Consider the following 15,552-nt stretch of genomic DNA (forward strand, 5'->3'; position numbering starts at 1 on the left):
TCTAGTGGTGATCGGTAATATGAGCGTAATAAATAAGAGTAAACAGAAAGAATGCTATAATAGAGGCTCTCAGGCGATACCCTGATGTGCACTGTGAGTTATTTATATGACACTTGACGGGGCCAGTGTTTATAAAGTCACTTCAACATTGACTTAACTCGGTGCTAAAGACTGGTGCCTCTAATGAGAGTAATCACCCCGGCAGAATTCACCTCATTTCCATCAGATGATTACACATTAGAGTCACATGAGACCGAGGGAGCAAAGTCAAAATAACCATCAGACTCTCAGGATTCTCCTGCAAACTATCGAGGTCCGATATTGGGCAAAAAATGAAAACCAAAACAACGCAGGTCTGCCAACATGCACAGTTTATTTCTGATGTATTTCAAATGCATACTTAAGAAGCTACAGACAAAAAGATATTTGGGCAAATTACAATGAGCTGGTTTACAAAAAAAAAAAGCAAAAAATGACAGCTGTTTCCCTCATAAATAATTTTGATCACAGAGTCATCAAATTGACTTGCTGACTGCATTGAAATGATTTCCTTTAGTTTAAAAAAAAAATGTGCAGCCAATGAAACACACCCAGTCTGCAAATTTAGAAAAGAATCCCTTTATTCAGGACATCAGCGATAGACTGGACTTGTTCCTCTTGTACTCATTTTAAAATGGATTTGGATATTCTCATTTCTTCTGCACCGGAGCGTCGTCCCTCACCACTGGGAATATTTCAATTTCCTTGATGATCCTCTGAGCAATAACGTCGTTGTTTGCTGACATCATCCTTCGAGACATCAAATCGAAGGGTCCCCCTGAAATTGTCAAACAAAGCCGTTATTAAAGATTGGTTTCGCCCAAAAAAAAAAAAAAAAAACGAATCCTGCTTTCAGTACTTATGATCTCCAATCATTTATTTAAGTTTGATGTTTATTGCTGCAGAATCCCTTGATGCTCTGTGGTCACATTTGAGAGCGTATACGCACCATCGACATCCTGCACCACTCCTCCGGCTTCTCTGACGATAACCACTCCAGCGGCAATGTCCCAGAGGTGGATCCCGATCTCAAAGAAGGCCTCCACCGCCCCCGACGCCACCAGACACATGTTGGTGGCAGCCGTCCCTGACCCCCGGAGCCTGCCAGGACACACCAGTTTGAGTTGAACGAGTGAGCTACACTTTAACACAAAGAGGAGTTGCACTTCCCTTCCAATACAACGGTGAAACCTGCTAAGAGCGCTCACCCGTGCACGGGGATGCAGAGGATCTTCTGCATGGTGGAGAAGATCTTGGTTACTGTTTTTACGTTCCTGTCAGTTCCGTGCTCCGAGATGATGATGGACTTGTGGATATCTGCATCGACAGCACGGCGAAGGAGTTATTGTTATGTATAACTACAGGTGTGACAGTGCACACACACACACACACACACACACACACACACTCACAAAACCAGTCTAAAGTCCTCCAGATTGAATGTGTATAACCTTTTTTTTTGTTTTTTTAAATGAATCCTTTTGAATATTTTAGTATGTTCTGAAGGTTCTTGATGTGAAAGTGCTGATTGTGTGTGGGGATGTTTCCAGATGGTACATTTTAAAAAGCAAAGCAAAGGCTGGCGCACGTTTACGTTCTATGCAGAGCTCCGTTTGTGCTGTTTTCGACTTTCTTTCATTGTCAAATATGCAAGACGGTAAGAGCAAACCTCTGACTGACACTGAACAGAAATATGACCGCGTCACCTTTCACATCGGACACCTGAATCGGTTCATCGTCGCAGAAAGCTCCCTTCCCCTTTCTCGCTTTGTACATTTTGTCTTCCAAGCAGCTGTACACCACACCAAACTCCAGCTGGAAAAAAAAAAAAAAAAGGTCATTCTTTCAGCGTTCACATACCAAGTATGGATAAAGTACTTTCATAACGGCCGCTGTTTGAAGTGACATACCTCCTTATTGACGGCAAAAGCAATCGACACAGCCACGAACGGGAATCTGTAAAGAAGTAGTTTGACGTGCATCAGAATCAGTGTGTGTGATTACATGACATGAAACAGGAACTCTTGTCTTACCCTGTGCATCTATTAATAGGGATTCTAATAGAAGGGAAATAAGACTATTTGTTTTCTTTCAGAGATGAGAAAATCAACCCTAGCCTACTGTTAAAGAATTCATTTATGTTAAAGAAATATGAAAGCGGAGCAAGTTAGCCTGGCGAGCTGTTTCCCCTCTATTCCAGCCTTCATGTTTGTTGGTTGGTTTGTTTGTCTCTTGCTCGATTCTCATGAAACTTGGTGGAAGGGTGAAGCATGTTCCCTTTCATTAGCGTTGCGAGACAGAGCATGGGCTTGGCAGAGGTCTGCGCTCTCAGACTGCCCTTCTGATTAAACACTGAATATTAGTTGCCATGTAATAAACCGTATACGTGATTTGAGGACCAAATGCACTTCTTGTAATAGTACAGCTGCTGAGCTTGTCCTGTTACGAATATTTACAGATTGTCAACACACACACACACACACACACACATCTGGCGTCTTACCCGTGAACAAAGTTCGTGGTGCCGTCCACTGGGTCTATGATCCACGTCGGTTTATCAGTTAAGACCAGCGGCTCCCCCTTTGAGACGGACTCTTCTCCAATGAAACTGCAGCACAGAAGGACCAATGACAGATATCAAGATATGGAACAAACAGTGCAAAGATTCATACACCGGTGTGTGTGTGTGTGTGTGTGTGTGTGTGTGTGTGTACGACTCACCAGTGTGTGCCATCTCCAAACCCTTCTTTCAGAGAGCCGATGATGATTTTCTCCACCCTCTCGTCAGTCTTGGTGACCAGGTCTACAGTGGAGCTCTTTGTCTGGACCTTTATTTCTTCCTCCCCGGCTTTCCTAATGACCTAAACAAAGGGACAATCATTGGCACAAGTTAGGGATCAAGCGGATAAAGTAGGGCGTAGTTCATGTGTTGAGCTTCACAGTATCTTCCTGAATATTCGAGCCAAGGTTGCAAACACCAGAGGAGAGCTGCAGTCACAGATGGCTCGTACGTACCGCTCCAGCCGCTCTCGCAACTTGAACAGCAAAGTCGTATGCGTTCTGCCACGGGTCGGCCATTTTGATCATACAGGGGGGGGGGGGTGTGCTTTACTGAGGAGAGCCTGTAAAAAGAACAAAGCTTGTAAAAGTGCAGCTATGACTCATAAATGCATAGAAGTGTCATTTATCATTCATTAGAAACTCAATAAACTTAAATAAACACAAAAGGTATTAGAGGCTTTAAAAAAGGAGACGTTATTAGCAAGTTGTAAAATGTGTCAACAGTGAGGCCCGTCTCTGAGGACCCACAATGCAATACTTCTAATCCCGCATGCTTAGCACACCCCTCTTACAATAGAGTGAGTTATGCAACACTTCCTAGTATCTTACAGTCCTGCAAGGCATTAAATCACCACCAGGGGCCGCAGGTTTTAAATGTTAAAATGTAAAGAAACGAAGGGTCGGTGTGAAAAGAATGGGGTGGGGAAGAAAAAGTCAAAGGTTCTCCAGTGAATGAATAGAAATAAAACACATATAAATGCCGTTTCCTGCATTTTATATTTAAAAAGCAATGCTTTATTTTGAAATTTGTCATGTCGTGCTTTACAGATTAGTGGCTGTCTCAATGGTGGAAGTAAAAGTACTAATACTGCACTGTGACAACACTCCACTGCAGTTCAAAGACCTGCATTCAAAACCCCACTTCAGTAAAAGTACGTGAGTATTATCAAGAAAATGAATTCATTGTGCAGTAACATGCTCCCTGTCAGTGTTTTACTGTTATATATGACGTTTCTGCTTTAATATATATGTGTTGCATTTTACTGCTGTAGATGTCTTTAACTCCTTTATATATCTTTGGGTAGTTTAATCAGCAATGCATCATATTCTATAACATCACATATTCACATATTGTTATTCACCAGACAGGAAGGGGATGAAAACTCGTAATCTAAAAAGTAACTAAACTCTGTCAGCCAAGTAGAAAGTTAGATATTGGTAAGATGTAGAAGTGTAGAGTTGCATAAAATGGGAAATATCGTACTTAAGAACAAATTTGAGATACTTGTACTTTACAGTACTTGCGTTTTTTCCCCATCTACGCAACTTTTTACTACTACTCCACTACATCTCAGAGGCAAATATTGTACTTTTTACTGCACTACATTTCAGATTACAATTGCCACCTCATAAAGAGTTTTCAGTGATAAATTACACAACAGCGACAAAACGTTATTAGACAATGATAGAACACACCTTTTACAAACACACACACACACACACACACACACACACACACAAAAGGTATCTATCATCCATGCACTGTTACAAAATGAAAGAACAGCTTACCTTGTGAAGACAGAAGGACAAGCTTTCAGAGGAAGCTCCAAGATGCTAGTGCACCTTCTTTTGAAAAACCTAACCTTAAGTTCCTTTTTTGAGAGAGATTAAGCAACTTTTTTTTTTTTTTTTAAACTGGCATGACAGTATGGGAAAAGTACTAGCACCGCCCTCCTGTGTTTCTACACAGCAACCCAAAGGAAGAAGCATACTATGAAGGCAGACCTGCAACAACATGACGTGCATAGAGGGCATCAATGTAAGCAAGCGGAAAATTTTGGACCGTCTTCGGAATGTCAGGAAGACACACCCTGCCGTGTACTTTTCTGTGTCACATATGTGCATGACAAAGCCGACATGGCTAGTCGTTAAATGTTGCAGCGTGAGACGTTTCAGACTGATAAACCAGTTTACCTGTGGTGAAAATCCTGCACAGTTTTAGAAGAGCACATTCCAGCTCCTGACTTTAACCTGGGATTTGGTGCGACAAACAAAAGCTCCTGTCATTTTTTTTTTTTTTTTTTTTATATTTCCTGACACTTTCACAGCTATTGTGCTTTTCCTTTATGTCCTTCACAGTATTCCACTCGTGAATAAATACTTTGAAAGATCCCCCCCCCCCCGGTGAGTCAGCGCATGTGTGCTCGCATGCCCGCTTCTCGTTGTGTAACTCTTGGCAAACACCCTCGTGAACTGAATGAAAGTATTCACTGCAGATGCACAGATGTAGACGTGTCTGCGTCTCCAAACGTATACGTCAAAAATATTTATCGGTGCCGTTCGCGCATAAAAGCGAACCGCTATCGCAGCTCACTGAGAGGTTACTTGGATGCTAATTTATTCTCCTCCTCTGGGAGAGAATAAGGAGCCACTGTAAACAGCAAAGTACAGTATAATTAGCTACACACAGATACAGTAAATGTGCAATTTTGAACCTCTCTTTCATTCAAATGCCCTCAAGTCCTGAGGGAGTGTAGAATACTATTCTCTAAAAATCTTCAAGCTACTTCCCTTAAAAAAAAAAACCATCAAAACGTTACGTTGCAGGAAGTCGTGACTTGCTGCAAGACGGATTGTTCAATTACTGGTAAATGCTGCGTGTCTCAATAGAATTACATTGGACCAGATCGACGATTCAATGTCATCGATGCAAAGTGAAAGCATCGGCACAGCGTCGTCATCTTGAAGCGCCACTGTCGGTGACGCATCGTGGCAAGACTTTGTGATATCGGCAAATATCGTATCGTTGTCCAAAGAATTGAATTAATATCATATTATGATGAAACTTGTGATTTAGGCCTCAGCATGGTGAACTATAAGTGACTCTCGTTAACAGTTTTTGTGTTACTGAAGACAGTGAATCACAGGTACACACAAAAAGTATGTCCTAGGTTCTACATTGTCCTTATTTGTGTTAAAAGAAGAAGAAGAAGAAGAAGAAGAAGAAGAGGCAGTCTGCGGGTTTTTTCCGGGGCTCGTTCAGACATGATGTTCTTCACGGCCACACCTTGCATAACTCAAGTTGCTGTGGTGACAAACCTGCTTTGACTGTTCGCTATGCTGCATCAGCAAAAAACAGGATGTGTGCTAATTCAAATGTGGAATGACTACATTTGATCTACTTACTAGCTATTGATCCGATATGGATCATCATACGAGAACAGCTGTTGGTGACACTGTCACCCTTCTTTGCAAGTCGCCGGGTTCACCAGAAATCCCAAATTCATGAGCTTTGCAGCCAAAATAAACAGACAGATCAGTGTGTGGTAAAGCTTCTGTTTGACCGGGAGCAGCAGGAGAGCAGTTGTCATCCTGTTGTCCCTGTTGTGCACTAAATATAAGGGCGCTCTCTAAAATGTTGGGAGACAGGCTGAGGGAAGCGATAGGACAAGCAAAACAAATACATCAGTGCTGCCGTCTCCCTGGCAGGTCTGTTATGAATAATTTATCCAGGATGACGGATGTTTTGGGATGTTCGGTTCCCTGGAATCACAGCTGTAACGGAGGCCTGCCGTGATGCTGAAGTTGCTGAAGGTCAATGGTACACCCTGAAAGATGGGCAGGAGCTTCCTGTCTGGAGTCCTTTCTAAGTCCCCTTTGAGTTTTTTTGAATTTTGCTGCTTTTTGATCATAAAGTATTTGACAAAGTGACATTTTGACCTGATGAAAAGTCGGGATCACCAAAGTAAAATTCATCCTCTGGGGACCACGAATGCCAACTTTGTGTGTGAATCTAGCCAAAAATTGTCAACCAGCTGCTTGCGTTGGAGGATAACTCACCAAAAGTCTGTTGGCTTTATCCTCTGGGCACCATGAATGTCTGAACAGTCATTGGCGCATTTCATCTAAAAGCAAAAAAGTGTTAACCTCATGGTGCCCAAAGTCTGTAGGGTTCATCCTCTGAGGACCGTAAATAAATGTGAATGCAACTTCCCTGACAAACCATCTAACAAGATGTTCCGATACTTCAGTTTGGACCAAAGTTGTGAACCACGCGTTTAACCTAACATATGTGGCTAACGATAATACGATAATACGATGGCAGACGAAAGCCATTGGCAAAGCAGAAAAACAAAAAGACACATTGGGGTATTGAAACAAAACTGAGAAACTAACAGAAGGCTAACATTGTTCTAAAACATCTCCGGGGAAACATTTGTGGGCTGTAGCAAGAAAACAGTTTCGCCAGCTTTTCAAAGAACAATGGTTGGTACTTCCGAACGGCAACCGCGGACATAAAAATCAAAAAGACTGGGAGCCGGCAACATGAGCAGGTGTTGATGTAAAAAGGTGGAGTCGACAGAGGAGGACTCTTGCTTTCAGCTGGCTGACTCTGGAAATCATTCCCAACCCTGGCGATTACGTCTCAACCCCCCGCTGCAGACTAACATGGACCATTGATTTCTTAGGAGGGGGCCCCAGCAGCATAGGACCTGGGTTTGCTCAAGTAAAGTGTTTTAAAACCATTTGTTAGTCATCAGCGAACACAAGCTGGGGAAAAAACAGAGACGACGGTCCGTGGAGAGCAAAACTCGGGGCTATTTCATAAAGCACATCAGCCCGGGGGGGTCGGGGGTGGGGGTGGGGGTGGGAGGGGGGGGGCAGTATCCGCAGCACTGACTGAAAGGGCAGGGGAAATGCAGCAGAGTTTTACATGGTATAATGGCTGTAAATGCTTTTATCTCTCTACTAAATCACAACGGAAGCAGTCAGACTGCTTTGTTTTTTCTCAGAGTGGTTTACGGTGCCTGTTTTCTATTCATTTGGTTTCCTGTTTGCCACAAGAGACACTTTCTTTCTTCATATTTTTCTACTTTATAGATTTATAAAGGAGGAAAGACAGTTTATCAGTTTTCTAGGTCAGAGCAAATAAGGACTTCTATTTATGTTCCGAACACACGGCTGACACAGGCCACTGTCAGAATGTCAGCCAGGTGTTCAGGAGCCTTTTGCTGGAGATCCAATACAGAGGAATTTTCCATTCTCCAATGTGGCGCCAGATAATATCAGATTTCAGAAGATATGGGCCGGTGTAGCGGCTTTTGTTTTGCCACGGTGAATGGGAGAAGTCTTGGCAGACTTTATTACGAATGTTTCCCTTTTCGTTTTTTGTGTGTTGGGAATGGTATATTTACAGCAAACTCCCACTTTTAGTCGAAGACATTCAGCATTTTTCTGCACTAACGTTGGCGCTCAGGTTTTACTTCTTTTGCCAATGGTAGTCGTCGTTTTTTTTACGAGTACAGCCGACATGCGGATGCATGCTGACACCCGTCTCTGCACACCTTTAATGACATGCATTTATCCATCTATCGTGTGTCAGAAAGAGGCTGGGCATGGCAGGAGATATTTATAGTGCTCTTTATTCCAGTATTTCAGTCTGGAATTGAAGAAGTTATCAATAAAAGTAATCATATGCAGACTGTTTCTGATGTAGATATTCTTGGATCAATTACAGTGCAAACTAGTGATGGCACGGAAATTAATTTACATAAATATATGCATATGTATGTATGTATATTTTTTTTTTAGCTTTGTATATCATTCAGTAGTTTCCCAGTGGTGTTCCTTATGTATTCAAATCCAAACATTCAAATTTAGGGCAATAGCGCAGTTAAGTCCAGCCCACACCGGAGGGGAAAAACAATGACCATAATATACTAAATGAACATCATGTTGTATTGAAAAAAGACTTGAAAAAATTGAGACCATAAACTCATGTTTACAATGTTTACTGAGGTAATACATCAAGAGAGAAGTAGAGTCATTTTCTCATAGACCGCCATACAACCGGAGGAGTCGCCCCCTGCTGGTCACTAGAGAGAATGCACGTTTTAAGACACTTCTGCATTGACTTCACCCGGTAGAACCGGAGGTCGCCGCCTGGATGCATCGTGTCTCAGTGTGATCGGGGCCATAGGGTCCAAAAATAATCATCACACAACACATACAAGTACACATATGACCCCACTTAGCAAAGCTAACATTGATTTAGCTAGTGCTAGCGTTCACATTATTCATAACCTTATTGATCGGCTTACTTTGGTAACCTACCTGATGGCTTTTTGCCCACTGCTAGAGTGGTGGTCTCCATTTAAAAAAAAATATGAATAAAAAAAATAAATTTAACCAAATACAATAACCTAAGATAAAATCCTACATGAAAAAGGACTAATATTGGTCAAAAAACACACACATTTATACTAAAATTACTACAATAATGCTGCAAGGAGTTACTTTATCAATGAAATTGTTCTGACTGCATTGTTCCATAAACAAAAACAAACAAATACAAATGTGTGCATTAGGAAACACAGGCTTAATTCCTGCACCACACACACACACACACACACACACACACACACACACACACACACCATACCGTTACTGTCCAAATAAGAATAAAAAGTGTAAATCTGTGAAAGGCTAAATGCAGAAACACAACAATAAATTACAGAGAAAGCAGAAAGAAGAAGATTTTAACAAACTTCAGAGGATTTCTCTCCAGAGGAAAGTTTATCGCTTCGGTTCTTAAGGCAAAGACGGACTCGTGACTTGTTAAATAGAAAACAGTCGGGCGATTAAAAACAAAAGAAAAATAAACTGTTAAGTCGGTAGAAGAGATGATGGAAATTTACTAGCCATCTGTGTCGTCTCTCCCGACGTGGAACTCTGTTATCTGCTTGGCGATGCGTTCTGCTATTGCTCTGCTGCTGGCGACGATCAGCCTCCGAGACATCAGATCAAACGGTCCACCTGGATGAGAGGCAGGAGAAGAAGAAGAAGAAGAAGAAGAAGAAGAAGAACTTCACATTTTGCTGGTACAAGAATGTAAAAGTTAACATTCTTAAGGTTTGTTGAATAAACCAGCTTCTTCTTCTGCCTAGTAGATATTTTCACTTCTTTAATAGATTTGCACCGTTCAATTTGGCTTTTTAAATATCGTTTGCTGAAAATGTCATGGTGAGCAGTTAAACAGCCATCAGAGAGGATGAAGCATCGAATGTGGCATTTGGAAAGTGGCATTACCTCACTGCTGCTGGTGTACACTGACTAACCAGCTAATTTAAGAGCAAATAAACTATTTAAGTCCACTCTCTTGAGTAATAAGATTTAATTTAATACCAGTCAAAGACAGAATGGAACAATACAAGTCATTATAGCAAACAGTTGAGCACATTTATGCCAGCAGACATCTTCTCCTCCATAGATCTGGCTTATTGCACCATCCGATCGATGAGACAGAGATAAAGAATTCATTTTGAGACGCCCCTGTGTTGTGGAAGAACAGTTGCTAAGTACTCAGCTGGCCACAAGAGGGGAAACGGTTATATATCAGATGGGGGAAGGCGTGGGAGACGGATTTCCAAGATCATGATCCTGCTCATTATAAAATTCTACACTCCGCGGGATCAGACTTTAAGCGGGAGAGCCGATCGCTGAGTTGCAACCTTCACTCACTGTCCAAAGAGGAGAGGATGTGCTGGAGGGGGAAATCGTCACTTTACATGAAGTACACACACACACACACACACACACACACACACACACACACACACACACACACACACACACACACACACACACACACACACACACACACAAACACTCTTTTTGGCAGAAATTAAGAATGCGCTCACTCTTTTAATAGCACTGCCATTGTCAAGTGTGCAGGTTTGATTTGACAGCAGCTTCCGATCACCCCCCGAATATCTCAGCTGTTGCCGTAATTGTAACGGCACATTTCTCAAATCCAAACCGCTTCCTGTTTCAAGTGCAAAGCCGCCAGCGTTAACCACGCTACAGTCGTTTGTGAGCAGCGAGCGGCTTAAAAACCAATAACAACGAGAATTAGTAACAATAAATAATTCATCATTTAATAACTTCCGTTGTGCTTGCACTGAACAAACAGCAGCCCCCCCCCCCCCCCCCCCCCCCGCCCCGCCGCTCGCTTCCTTCTGTTCATCCAGTGACTCAGCAGCCTCTAAAAAAAAAATTAAAAAAAATAAATAAAACCAAGTTTAGCAAAGAGCGCTCAAGCCGTCTCAGTGACTCACCTGAAATGTCCATGATAACTCCTCCGGCCTCAGTAACAACCGCCGCCCCCCCGGCCATGTCCCAGCAGTGGATGCCCATGTGGTAGTAAGCGTCGGCCGAGCCGCACGCCACCAGACACATGTTGACAGCTGCGCTGCCCGGGGAGCGGACGCTGTGGATGGAAATGAGATGTCTGCTCCGCATTTGACACTCTCTTAAAAACTGCTGGTGGTGCACTGAAAGTTTAGTGAGCGTATGTGAGTGTTTTAGGTTATAGTGCTGAAGATGTGCATGGACTCCATCCACATTTGGGATTCTATTTATGCTTTTTAATGGTGCTTGGTATTTACGTTTCGTCATTGCTTCTCTCAATTTGGCTTTTAATTGTATTTTTGCATCTTAAGCGTGTCTCTATATAGTGCTTTCAGGCTGCAACACACGCATGTAATCCATGGTTACTGTTTCTATTTTTATCTCATCGATATCAGCCGCTGTGTTTACGATTCACTCTTACAGCTTCATTGGAGCTGCAATATATGACTGCAAAAAAAAAAAAAAAAAAAACCCCACTGCTGCTTCACATTAAAAGCATGCTCCACTGGTAAAACATGGGGGAGGGAGGGGGGCTTTTATTGTGAAGCAGCCACAGGAAACACAATGTTAACGGTTATCGTTGGCCACAATCAGTCATTGAAAAAGTGTCTTCAAAGCATTTTTAGCAGTGTCCATTAGTGGATGATTTGTATGTATTTATAAATGAGTAATGGAACAAGGAGGAGGAGCCACAGAGAGCCTGAAGGCGACTCACAGTGCTGCTGATGCTGCTGCTGCTGTGGAAAACTACACAATCAGATCGAATGTTGTTCCTCCTCAAAACAACCACGGCCTTCGTTGGCTTTACCGTGAACCAGTTAGTCTTCTGTTTAGGGAGTCGTTTGCTGAAGTACCGATCACGGGAGTCACCGGATCAAACAGGTCTGACATGTTATGTATGTGTATGTATTCACCCGTGCACAGGGATGGTGAGGATGCTCTCCACGTTGGCCAGCATTGTTTTGAAACGCTCGGGATCCTTGTGGAAGTTCATTTCCGTCAGTACCAGGGATCGGCTGACGTCTTGGAAGACACACAGAAAACAGCAGTTAGTAAAACACAAACGCTGCCTCTGAGGAGTCTCTGCGTCCAGATGTTGGCGCTAGCAGAGAATCTGGCTGTGACTTTGCCTCCACCTGGTGGATTTGTCGAAAAACAGCAACAGTGAAGAAGCCCGGACGCGACTCTCAACGTTTACCTTCCTGTCCGGACACTTTGATGGGGTCCCCGTTGCAGAACGCCCCCTTCCCTTTCCGCGCCATGTACATTTTGTCCTCGATGCAGCTGTAGACGATCCCGAACTCTATCTGAGGCCGAGAAGCAGCGCAGAAAACAGCTGTGTGACGAATGCGGTGAGGGAGGAGGGCTAAGAATAGAACAGCAGCCGTACTACTCATCACTCTCTGGGTTATTGGGGTAATTATTATCTTAAGGATTCGTTTAATTAAGATGTTACGGTGTCAAAAACAAAACAAAAAAAAAACGCTTGACTCACAAAACAACAAAGCATACCTCTTTCTTCACGGTGAAGCCAATTGATACGGACACAAAAGGGTACCTGCACAAAAGGAAATTCATAATATAAGAAAAGCATTCCTTTAATGAACTCCCTTTAGGTTTAAGCTCAGAGGATTCAATTTCTATTATCAGTTCAGTTTCATCTACATTGTCTAATTATCCCTGACGGAGAGGACAATCCGAGAGAGAACCCAATTAAAAGATAAAAATAGATAAGGAGCGACAAAGATAAAATAAATCCAGCGGCCTATCAGGCTTCTCAGTGGTTTGTATAAAAAGGGGATAATGTACAGAGAGCCGGTCATTACTGCGAAATGATCCCAGGGTTCAGAGGGTGAGCCGGACCCCCAACGTGAATCAATAGTTTAATGCAATATATTCATAATATTTTATGAATTAAAAAGGAAAGTCTTCTCACTGGGTGCGGAGATCAGAAGTGCATCCACAGCAGCTGTGATACACAATACACAGCAGCAGCCTGCTACCAAGAAATAACAGACAACTGAGCATTCAACACCCCCCCCCTCCCCCGTAATGAACAGTACCTGTGAACAAAGTTGGTGGTGCCGTCGATCGGGTCGATGATCCAGGTGGGATCGTCCGTCAGAACACTGGGAGCACCTGCTGCGACCGACTCCTCCCCTATGAAGCTTCACCGGCAGAGAGAAACAAACCATTGATTGTGTGTACTTCTGAGTATTATGTCATGATAGGAGGTACAGTTTTTACAGCTTGTGTCCAAAGTACTTTTTGCTCGATGTCAGACAATTATAGCATCCTGGAGCGAGTTACCAGTCTGCAGTTATTCCTGGTGGATATTGATTTCTCTGCTTTTAGTGTGACAAAAAATAAGTAAATCAACAAGTTAAATTTTTTTTATTTCTGGTAGTGTGGAGAAGGCTTTGCAACCGAATTAAGATATTCATATTTACAGTAAACAAGATAAATAATTACATTTATTGTGTCTTATCAGGGTTTTTTTAACAGTTTTTTTTTCCAAATTCTTGGCTACATCCCTGTCCAGATTACTCATAAGAGCAATAGTGTGTACATTCTTCATGATTCAGCCAAAGTATGGAAAACTATCATCCACATTACAAACAAAATAAGCAAAGTAGCGTTTGATAAATGCAGCATTAAACACAAGGAAACTGTTCAAAACAGATGAAAACAAGGAGCGAACCCAGAGAGACAGAATGAAGACACGCCGTCTCATGTCCCGCAGTACTTTCAAGCAGTTCACATCTCTAGTCACACATACCTGTGAGCGGGGTACTTCTCCTTGATGGAGGAAATAATGAGCTGTTCCACTCTCTGGTCCGTCTCGGTCACCAGGTCAACCGGGGAGCTCTTCTGCATGACGGCGATGTCCTTGGCGAGCGCCTCACGGATCACCTGGCAGAAGCACAACAATGACGAGCTCAGTGAGGGGGATTTCATGGACGACTGACTGCATCTGCTGCTGCGATTAAACCCCGACGTGTCCCGTGTTGTGGTGACAGTGACGGGTCAGAGATGATGAGGAGTCTTCATTGGGTTTTACTCTTGAATATATCGTAGCTGGATGACTATTTAACTTTCCATATTTACGTTGAGAACACTAAAAGAAACTTGGTGTTAAGCTTTATTTTAGATTTATGAAATGTTTTCTCTTTGCTGCAAGAAAAAGTCTTGTTTAGTCTATATTATATCTACAATATATTTTGAGTTTTGTGTCACAAACTCATTATAATTTAAGGATACTAGTTGAATGGTCCTAACTGAAGATACAGGGGGAGGAGTTCATTTGTACCTCCTCATCCTTAAATACATGTTTAGCTACATTTCCTGTCAATCTCTTAAAATGCTTTCACCCGTTTTAAACAGCTGCCTGACCCAAAATTCAAAATGCATAATTTTCAGTCAAAACTTTGCCTTCATTTGCATTTCAAACAACTGTTTTAAACAGTCAAACTCTCCCCTTTAAATGCATTTCCTTGGATCTCATTTCTATGATCATATCATGCACCTGCAAGTCACTTCTGCTGTGATACAGACACAAGAGGATGCAAAACTCAAATAATAATAGTAGTTTCCGGATCATCGCATTAACAGTAGTATTTACTCACCTTCCCAGCCTTTTTGGTGACTTCCACACAGTGATCCATGCACTCTTGCCAAGGATCACTCATGTTGATTCAGGGATGAGGAGCCAAATAACGTGATATTCCCAGATAATGACAGATTGTAACGTTTGGTTCCTGTTGAGAAACAACCCGACACAGTTACAGTAACAGACAACCGACGAGCTACTGGCTGAAAAGACTAAAGAAGCAAGTAAACCGGCACGAGCGTTGTCAAGTTAGCTCTCTATGCTAGTTAGCTTTTCAACAAATAAACTGGCACTTTGCGTAATAACAGGCACGGCTTCGAACCTAACATTAACGGTTTAGCCAGGCAGCTTTGTAAAGTCGTAATTAACGTTGTCATAAAGTACAGTAGTGAGTGACTCAATGGGCTAAAGCTAACTCCTCCAGACTCACTTCTTCTCTCACTTATAGCTAGCTCAAGGGAGGGTGGGACCGTTAGAAGGTGCTCTCGCTCTCATTGGTCGATAAATCCCACCGGAAGTGAAATCGCTGTTCTCATTGGCTAGGAGGCTGACATTTCTCCATACAGGAAACTGATAAATAAAAGCGATTGTTTTTACTTGTTGACAGAAGCATGGGTGTTTCAGAAGGAGGCAATGAGAGGCAGCGATAATATACTATTATATATTATTTTTTTAATGTTATATGGTGTTGTGTATATTTTAGATCAGCAGCTTACTGATATGTTATAATTGCACTCATATTCTCACTTTTTCCTACTTTACACAGCAGCTGCTGCACACTAATTCTTCCCCTCGGGATGCGTAACGTTACAGTTGTATCTTATCTTTATCCTGTTAATCTGGTACATCTGTAACATCTGTAACATGCAGACGTTATAGCTTTGCCTTTCTGTAAAGTGGACTGAACCCTATGTTTTAAATTACATTCAGGT

At 42.3% G+C, this 15,552-nt stretch overlaps 2 protein-coding genes across 3 annotated transcripts; both read right to left on the reverse strand.

The window, feature by feature from the left end:
• Nucleotides 1-354: 354 nt before the first annotated feature.
• On the reverse strand, nt 355-4,494 carry LOC137875032 (inositol monophosphatase 1-like). Its single transcript, XM_068713972.1, has 9 exons — nt 4,390-4,494; nt 3,055-3,161; nt 2,761-2,900; nt 2,543-2,647; nt 1,950-1,995; nt 1,746-1,854; nt 1,248-1,356; nt 989-1,140; nt 355-817 (listed from the first exon to the last, which is right to left on the reverse strand). The coding sequence occupies exons 2-9, from the start codon at nt 3,124-3,126 to the stop codon at nt 690-692; spliced, it is 861 nt and encodes a 286-aa protein (XP_068570073.1). The 5' UTR covers nt 3,127-3,161; nt 4,390-4,494; the 3' UTR covers nt 355-689.
• Nucleotides 4,495-8,596: 4,102 nt separating this feature from the next.
• On the reverse strand, nt 8,597-15,120 carry LOC137875033 (inositol monophosphatase 1-like). 2 transcript variants are annotated; one of them, XM_068713974.1, is made up of 9 exons: nt 15,051-15,120; nt 14,637-14,768; nt 13,790-13,923; nt 13,074-13,178; nt 12,523-12,568; nt 12,209-12,317; nt 11,925-12,033; nt 10,938-11,089; nt 8,597-9,636 (listed from the first exon to the last, which is right to left on the reverse strand). In XM_068713974.1, the coding sequence occupies exons 2-9, from the start codon at nt 14,697-14,699 to the stop codon at nt 9,518-9,520; spliced, it is 837 nt and encodes a 278-aa protein (XP_068570075.1). In that variant the 5' UTR covers nt 14,700-14,768; nt 15,051-15,120; the 3' UTR covers nt 8,597-9,517. The 2 variants fall into 2 exon arrangements, with proteins under 2 accessions (XP_068570075.1, XP_068570074.1); XM_068713973.1 differs by lacking the exon at nt 15,051-15,120 and having other exon boundaries at nt 14,637-15,044.
• Between the last annotated feature and the right edge of the window lie 432 nt (nt 15,121-15,552).

This window comes from Cebidichthys violaceus, unplaced genomic scaffold, assembly GCF_023349555.1.
Source record: "Cebidichthys violaceus isolate CVI_PGR_0920_01 unplaced genomic scaffold, fCebVio1.0.p SCAF_195, whole genome shotgun sequence".
NCBI lineage: Eukaryota > Metazoa > Chordata > Actinopteri > Perciformes > Stichaeidae > Cebidichthys > Cebidichthys violaceus.

What these genes read in the sequence shown, in the direction of transcription:
- LOC137875033 (XM_068713974.1), bottom strand. Translation starts at nt 14,699, where the DNA reads ATGAGTGATCCTTGGCAAGAGTGCATGGATCACTGTGTGGAAGTCACC. An exon ending in GCTTCACCGTGAAGAAAGAG is followed by an intron (nt 12,318 to 12,522) that starts GTATGCTTTGTT and finishes TCTCGGCCTCAG; the next exon opens with ATAGAGTTCGGGATCGTCTA. An exon ending in CTCACCATCCCTGTGCACGG is followed by an intron (nt 11,090 to 11,924) that starts GTGAATACATAC and finishes TTCCATCCACAG; the next exon opens with CGTCCGCTCCCCGGGCAGCG.
- LOC137875032 (XM_068713972.1), bottom strand. Translation starts at nt 3,126, where the DNA reads ATGATCAAAATGGCCGACCCGTGGCAGAACGCATACGACTTTGCTGTT. An exon ending in ACCACGAACTTTGTTCACGG is followed by an intron (nt 1,996 to 2,542) that starts GTAAGACGCCAG and finishes ACTTCTTTACAG; the next exon opens with ATTCCCGTTCGTGGCTGTGT. An exon ending in CTCTGCATCCCCGTGCACGG is followed by an intron (nt 1,141 to 1,247) that starts GTGAGCGCTCTT and finishes GTGTCCTGGCAG; the next exon opens with GCTCCGGGGGTCAGGGACGG.